Genomic DNA, 8,426 nt, shown 5'->3' on the forward strand with positions numbered 1-8,426 from the left:
TGTAATATAGGGTGAATAAATTATATACATATATATATATATATATATATTTGAGTATTCATTTGATAAATATTTATATATATTTATATGAAATATAAAATATAAAATATAATTATATATATATATATATATATATTTCGAAATATATATATATATATCTCCATATATCATATATATCATATATATACATGATATATGTATATGATATATAAAATTAAATATAGATAATATAATATATATATATTTTCAAAATATATATGTATATATATATTCGTGTATATATATAGTATAATATATATATGTGATATATATTATATTATATTATATTATATTATGTTAGTTTTAAATTTAATTTTATATGATAGATTAAATTTAATAACTAACATGATATGAGAGAATATCATGTCAATTTTATAATTTGAATTTATAAGATAAATTTGAATTAGATATGATATTATGAATTAAATTTAAGAGATAAATTTAATTAAATTTTTGTGGGCTTTTAAATGGAAGATGAAAACCCTTATCTATATATTATATATAGATAGGGACGTCCTTTATGAAGGAAGAGAGAGTTAGAAAAGTTTTGACGATAAAAACAATCTAAGAGCCATGAAACACCCTATAGAAAGAAAAATTAACGTTTAAAGAAGAACGGATGCTGGGAGCTCTAGCAAACTGTTCTAGTTAGAGAGTTATTCATGTGGATACCGATAGAGGGAGCAGATTTATGTTGTCAGCTCCTGAGATCCAAACTCTTGAAGAGAAAATGTGCCAACTTCAAAGAATTAAAAGGTAACTCTTCTATCCACCTTAACTTAAACGAGTTTGTTTAGTCCATATTAGGATAGAGACTTTAAAATTTTAATCTTTCACTGCGTCTCCCTATCCAACACTTAGGTCTCCTAATGGAAGTGTCTACTAGTTTAATTATGGAAATTGCTTGAGTGAAATAGGTTAAATTCCAAATGTTTAGGGTTTAAATTGATCATTAAAGCTAATGAAATAAAGAAAACAAGTTAGGGGAAGAATTAAAGTGTTTGAGAATGAAGTGTGAATAGGTAGGTTCCTAGAGCTTGAATTAGGAAGAATTCCTTGCCACTTAAGTCATTAACCAAGAATTATTCCCTCACTAGTAAAAAATACAACTAATTTCAATTAAACCTAGTTTGCTTTGGCTAATGACCCAAATTTAGTCCTAAATTAAGTAACCAAAGTCATGGCCATCACCTAAATGAAGACTCTTTGTGTGTTTTTATCTCACCAAGGCACAACCATTCTTCTCCTCTCATCACCCTCTTCTCATCCCCGCCATTTGATCATCCATCCAAGGTTGTTTGGATGAAAAGATAAGGTTAGGGTTTTAGAGAGAGAAATGAGAGAAAATGAAGAACAAGATGAACAAGAGAGAGAAAGTGAAAGATGAAATGAAGATGGTGAATTAATTGAGTGTTGAATCTAAATTGAGTCTGAGGGATGTGCATCTTGAGTTTGGATCAGATTTCTTCTCAAAATTAATTCTAAAATAAAATTAAAAGGCTAGAGAGCTTCACACTTTGTGCATATGCCCTTAGGTGGCACCTTTTTATTAGTTGGTGATAATTCCTGTGTTAATATGAATAATCCCATTCTTTGTACTTCAAAAATTAGATCTACCCCATCCATTAAACGTTTTCTCATGACACATATGGTGCATAGTGCCCTCTTGTATCTCCTTCACTAATTGATGCAAGTCCAAGTGTACATGTGTTACTTATATGTCACATGTTGGACAAAATTAAATCAAATAAATGTATGTGATATAATAATTTATATTTTGGAATATGGAATTAACTATTTATATGAGAAAAAAATAATAAAATGTATTTCAAGGGCTGCCCTATGTGAAAACACTCATGCAAACACATGCATAAAACCCTAATTAGGTCAACAAAGTCAACAAACCCAATTTACAATTTTTAATTAATATCTTCCAAACTCAATTGAATTTTGAAAGTATAATTTCATATTCATTCTAATGGGCATCAAACACATTTTGACTAATTTGCTTATACAGTTTCTCAAAATTTTAATTTTTGGACTAAAATACTCCTAGTGCACAACTTTGCCTCTTAGGTAATTTTCTCATAATTAAGATCATGAATGCACCAAATAGGGAATCAAACATGAAAAATGAGTCCTAACTAAATAAAAAGTGTGTAAATAATGTCTCTTATCACCTTTCTCACCTAAGATTCAAACCATAAACCTCTTGAATGGAATTGGTAACTTTAACCACCTTTCCAACATGACTTTTAGATATTGTAAAACAAAATATTACATATATTTATAGGTAATTTTTAAATTAATTTAAGTTATAATTTTTAATCATGAAAACAAATTAATGAAAGTACATAGAAAAGTTAAAAAGTAATTTTTTATGTGTAGAAAAATAATAAGCAATAATTCTTAAATCATATAGGAAAAAAAAGACTTCTAGGAAACATTTATATAGCCTATTAGAATAGGGAACAATGTGGAAATGTTGTGATAAAAGCACAGTTATAGGCAACAGTGTTTATTTTCACCATTCAAAAATTTTATTGCAACACTTAAAAATTGTTGCCTATTTTACTTTAAGAAAAAATTTTCAATTGCTGTCAAATATTTGTTGCTTAAAATAGGGATAAATAACAACATACAAAAACTGTTGTTTATACCTACATTAAGCAACACTTTTAAAACTGTTACAAAAAGAGAACTGTTGTGTAAGGAAAAAAATATTGTAGTGAGGCATAGATATATATATATATATATATAGTATTATTTATAGGGCGGAGAGAAAAGATTAATTTTGATGTTATTTATAAGGAACTTCTCTATTATATATATATATATATATATTCATGTTTACAATTATGTCCTTATTAATGCTAGGAAAAATTATTAAAAGTAATTCTTTTGGCTCTTAAACGGGTACAATTGAAAAATTATTAAATTTTAAGATATAGTTAATAAATTTTTTAAAGTTTTCCTTAGTTCTAATTAAATATATTGAAAATAGCTTGTGAATAAAATTTAAAAAAATATACAATATCTCCCACACGACCTGCTATCAAAGAAGTTAATTTATTGGGGTAGAAAAGAAGTTAATTTATTACTTTTTGAGTTGATAATTCGTATATATGGTTCAATTTAATTTTCACACCACTGATAAAATAGCTAATTTCTTACCATTATTTTACCTAAGTAATTGATACCATGTATGTGAAAGAAAAATATCAAAATATTGTATGTGTATGCTAGCATGTTCTTTTTTTTTTTTTTGGATAAGAAATAGACGAGCCTAAACTCTAGACTTAGTTACAGTACAAGTGCTATCCATGCAACGTCTTTGACTCTCCGTGGGCGTATGCTAGCGTGTTCTGATCTGCATATAAAAAAGTTTTCGTCCACATCAAAAAGAAAAAAAAAAGTTTTAGATATTGAAGATATAAAGTTTAGACTTACACTAAACAATTAATATGATTTATTATCCTTAAGAAAAAGTGTCCCAACATTTCTTCCCTTCTAGATGATAATAGAAAATAAAAAAATTTTAATGTGTTTTTAATAAGCAAAAGAGTTCTTCAGGACTTTTTATGGAAGACTTTTCAAAATAGAAGCGTCTAATAATTTGACTTCCAAATCCAATTTTACACTCCGAAAATTTTAATTTCTATCAGCATTCAATTGCAATGGGAAAAAAATGAGGATTAATGCAATAGATCTCATGATTATATAAATTTGAATCACAAAAACCTTATATAAAACTTTAATTAATCATCTGAGTATAAATTACTTTAAAAGACCTTAATTTTAAAATGAAAAGAGTGACACAATTTTGAAGTGTAAAATATTGATAAAAAGGTGTAGCCAGAAAATATTTAAGAAATCCTCACAATTCTAATCAATGAATAAAATGTTTAGTGTCGACCAAAATTTTCAAATAGAAAAACAAAATAATTTTCAAAAAAGGAAAAAAGAAGTAAAGAGGGAGAAAGAATGGGATTGATGAAGTGAATTTTGGTGCCGAAGAGTTCAACATGAAGACATTATAGGGGATAGTTATCGCAAGTTTTGCGCCCAATGTGTCTCCACCTTATTTTATGATATATTATAAATCTACACCGTGATCTCAACGTTTCATTAGAATCTCTTACCTTACATTGCATCCTGAAAAGATTTATTACTTGGAAAAATTTTAAGCACTTGCTCAACACGGTTGCAAAATATATATATTTATGATTCTTTTTTAAACTCTCTTCTTTCAATATCAATCTAAAAGTTGGATATCCATGCACAGTACTTGGATAGTAAACTACCAAATATGCCCCTGATTTCTTTCCTATTAGGCTATCTTGTGGAGTTCCTTATTTGCACAGTAAATTACCGAAAATGCCACCTGATCCTATTCAACCATCAATTGATCCTATTTTTCTTTGTCTTCACGCACGATCCTATTTTTCTTTGTCTTCACGCACAATTTTTCTTCCTCTCCACATCCGTCTCCTGCATTTTGCAGGTGCCTTGGTCCCCAGTTTTGCTCCCTAAGCTCCCGAGTTTTGCAGATGCCTTGATTGAAATTTTACCTATCATATTTTCCTTTGTATCTGTTCCTTGCGTGTTAAGGGAACCAGTTCCTCGTGTATCGAGTGCTCGTCGCTAACTTACTATCATCATCAGGTTCGCTGCAAGGTGATTTACTTGGGCGGCAAGCTACATTGTCACCTGGGGGTTGATTACTCTTCATTGTGTTTTTGCCGCCAGCTGGTTCAAATTCAAATTTTACGTCGTCCGTGTTTATTTATTTCTTTCCTGGGTCAGGGTACCAAGGGTGTGCATTCTCATGGTGTTCTGAGTTTGGTGTGCTTTCTCCGTTTGGGTGTGTTCTGCTGGTCAACTTTTACTCGGGGTTCTGTGCTTTGTAGGGGAAGGCACTTTGTCATTTGTGGTGGGTCTGGCGGTTCGTGTTGTTTTACTTGGCCATTCATGATGACCGTGTTGTTCTGATTTAAGTCTTTGGCCGCGATTTATTTCCTTTGGTTTGCCTATCATTGTCCTCGACCATCAAGTCACTCTCTCCATCGTGTAAGAGATATTCTACGTCCCTCTTAGGTCACCGTCACAACAGCAAAAGGCAAAGGGATTGAAGTCGCTCACCCTGTTCTAACTCTACCAGCACCAGGTCTTCTTTCTAATTCAGAGAGATGGATTCGTGTTTGAAACGTCTTCCCTTGTGTTGGTATTTCTATGAATTTTAGAAATTCTTAATTGTGCTTAATTTTAATTAAATTGGGGTCTAGGATCTACTATTTGATTTCAATTGAAGTAAGTGCTCCCCAAGTCATAAGCATTGAAGAACACGATTTTTGGTTAAAGCCATAGGTGTGAGTTTATATTTGTGCAACTAGGGTTTTTAGTTAAAGCCATGTTGCATTCTGATCTTTCCTTCCTCAGCTTCCCCCTTAAATTGAAAATCACAAATTTTGAAGTTTGTTCTACAACTTTTGCGGGAGATGGGATTGATATTTTGATCATTTTGATTCTTTAGTCCTTATGTTCTCCTTACCCGCGTGCTACGAAATGCCACTAGCATCAATGATTGGTCTAGTAGAATAGGGAAATTTTCTTTCGGTCAAAGGATTTTATTTCTATTATTATAGGTATCAGTATCATTTGAATATTATGTGATTTCATAATTCAAAATTTGTTTGCTTTTGCTCTGCTGTGTTGTTGTGACATCGTTGACTAGACATAGATCTTGTAACAATGTTCCTCAGCCTCATGCTATCCTATATTACTCTCAGCGAATGACCCAGGGGGGTTCTTGTGATAATTGAAGCTAATGGTGTTTCTAACACTGCTCACGAATAATTTGTACACTTTATTGTTCCTTGTGTTAACTTTATCTCATTTTGCTAATGTGTTTCACAAAATGTGTTTCATTTTTTGTTTTTCTGTTCTCGGTGAAGCTATGTTGATACACCTAAAGTATGGACAAAAGAACAAGTGGAAGCATGGAAGCCCATTGTGGATGCTGTTCGTGCCAAAGGTGGGATTTTTTTTTTTTTTTGGTTATATCTGGCACATGGGAAGGGTTTCATATTCAGGGTTTTTCCCCAAGTGTGTCTCTGATTTGAGAACAGTACCTAGAAAATATCTTGTCTTTTCTATTGAGTGAACAAGATATTTAACATGTTTCAATAGATTATCACTTTGAATGGCCTAAGACCATGGTCCATGCCAATTTGAGCTATACATTCCTGGGAAATGATTTTGTATTATTTTGAGCTTATGCTGTCTTCTTCTCTACTCTTTATTTAAATCTTTGGACTTTTAATGAGTATGGATTTCATCCGGTTTCTGAACATCATTGCTGTAAAGGTTGGTCAATCTATTAAAAACCTAGACGATCAAAGTATATTATGCTCAGTGGCAAGGTAATTCCAAGTGGAAACTAACTGTTGAAGTTTAACTTTTAGAAAGAACTGTTGCAGACATTATACATGATTTTTGATGACTCAATTTAGTGTAAAGACTATAGATAGACTTGGGGAACTTGTTTGCTCCTCCTTCCCTTATGCAAAATAAATGAATAAAAAGAAAATGTGAAATAAAAAATAAAATTTAAAAGTTCTCATTTTTTTGGATTTTGGTGGGAACTTTTATAGCGGCATTCCCTCTACCAAAACATAACTTTTCTAAATCAAATGAACTACATCTTTTCTATAGAAGCATTGCTGTATGTGCATCTTTTCCGCCAACATTTTAAACGATTCATGGGTGATGTTCATAAGTGAGAAATATGGGAGGGTCTCTAATTATAATCTTTTATTTAATATTTAGCAACGTTCAAATCCTTGAATTCTATTTAGGTTATAACCCTTGTATGTCTATTCAACACATATGCACTTCCACCTCCACTCTATTGTATCATCTGTACTTATTATCGATATCTCTTCAAAATTTCTGTGGAATAGAATAAATTTGTTGTATATGTTTAGTATATCCCCATCTTACATTGTTTTAAACACGTTTTCAGCTAAATGGGCTTGCATAGACAAAGGACTGTTCCCACAAATTCGAAGCAATGGCATTGATGTTGCACAATATACACCACCACTAAGGAGGCTGAGGACTGATGAAATTCCTCAAATAATCAATGTTTTTAGGCTTGCTGTGCAAGAAATGCTATGGAAGCCAGTGCCTTAACCAACCAAAAATGTTGTGAAAAATCAATTTACTTCAACCATAATCTATATGAACAATACCTGGAATGGCAGGATATAATTATATTATGTCTTTTTTATTGCATTGGTTCAGGTTATAATTTAAAGGCTTTAATACAATTGATTTGCTTTTTCAAGTTTCATTAAAGGTTCAATTTTGTCCCTCTAAACTAAAAGTTGGTATTGACAATGATGCTCTCCTATTTTTTGAAATGATCCAATTTTTTCCCATTGTTTCATTAGTATCCTAGATGTAATGTCAAACTTGGATGCCAAAACTGTTAAGATAAGGGTGCCAAGTAATAAATAACATCTAAATTTGCAAATGGTTAGATTTTGTTTTACTTTTAAAAGGGATAAAGGAGCACAATGGAAACATTTTATAACTGTAGAAGTTTAATTAGATAAGATTGCTGGTATAAATCTAAGGTGTAGAACATTTAAGTCTGATTTAGAACTTTTACATATTAGTTATTGTTTGTTTGTTTGTTGTTATTAACATTTATGACTAAATTAAATTGAAATTGCTATTTAAATGCATGCTATCATTGCGTAAAAAAATTTTGGTCTTTTATTCTACCATCTAAAATGATGAAAGCCTTACAAAGAAGTTAGCATCTTGCATGAGAGCTTTGTAGATATCAGTTAATCAACATATGGCTATGGAAGAGGAGAAGGTGCGTGTGTGTGTGCGCGTTTTTTTTTTCTTTATTCCACTTTGACTCATAGTGAGAAAACATAGAGCTAATTGAAAGATTCATTATGTACTTTATATTTAATGTTTTATAAACTGTCTTTTGTTTTTGTTTGATGACTATTCACTTGTGAATCACTTGAAGCATATCATACCCATTACTTTCGTGGACTAGTCTATGATGTTGGACATGACCTTGAAGATTGTTACTATGCAAGGTAGGTCTTACTACAACTTTCAATATGAAAAGAGAGTGTTAGGTTCTGTGTTGTTTTCCATTTATTTTCCTACATCTTCATCAGAAAGCTGTCTTGCATTCGTTTGTTGAATAAGCAAGAAACAAAATTAACTTCCATAGTCTTATTTAGTAAACTATTGAAACCGGCCAAGCATGTTGACACCAACTGTAGTCTGCATTCATGATCTAAACATGGGTGCTTTTTTATATTTCGATTGAAAGTCACAGAAAAATATGCATGAAG

General features: G+C 31.0%; 1 protein-coding gene across 2 annotated transcripts; it reads left to right on the forward strand.

Moving 5' to 3' along the window:
* Positions 1–4,604: 4,604 nt before the first annotated feature.
* Positions 4,605–7,915, forward strand: LOC129303100 (12-oxophytodienoate reductase 1-like). 2 transcript variants are annotated; one of them, XR_008591414.1, is made up of 3 exons: positions 4,605–5,206; positions 5,994–6,073; positions 7,064–7,915. XR_008591414.1 is itself a non-coding variant. In XM_054942146.1 (3 exons), the coding sequence occupies exons 1-3, from the start codon at positions 5,229–5,231 to the stop codon at positions 7,231–7,233; spliced, it is 285 nt and encodes a 94-aa protein (XP_054798121.1). In that variant the 5' UTR covers positions 4,605–5,228; the 3' UTR covers positions 7,234–7,915. The 2 variants fall into 2 exon arrangements, 1 of the variants encoding a protein (XP_054798121.1); XM_054942146.1 differs by having other exon boundaries at positions 4,605–5,263.
* Positions 7,916–8,426: the final 511 nt, after the last annotated feature.

The sequence above is a fragment of the Prosopis cineraria genome, unplaced genomic scaffold, assembly GCF_029017545.1.
Source record: "Prosopis cineraria cultivar Desert tree isolate PC_DT_omini unplaced genomic scaffold, ASM2901754v1 PC1, whole genome shotgun sequence".
Lineage (NCBI taxonomy): Eukaryota > Viridiplantae > Streptophyta > Magnoliopsida > Fabales > Fabaceae > Prosopis > Prosopis cineraria.

Bases quoted from the DNA above. Each gene is read 5' to 3' on its own strand.
- LOC129303100 (XM_054942146.1), top strand. From the start codon at position 5,229: ATGGATTCGTGTTTGAAACGTCTTCCCTTGTGTTG. The intron at 5,264-5,993 runs GTATTTCTATGA...TTCTCGGTGAAG, and splicing joins AAACGTCTTCCCTTGTGTTG to CTATGTTGATACACCTAAAG. The intron at 6,074-7,063 runs GTGGGATTTTTT...ACACGTTTTCAG, and splicing joins GGATGCTGTTCGTGCCAAAG to CTAAATGGGCTTGCATAGAC.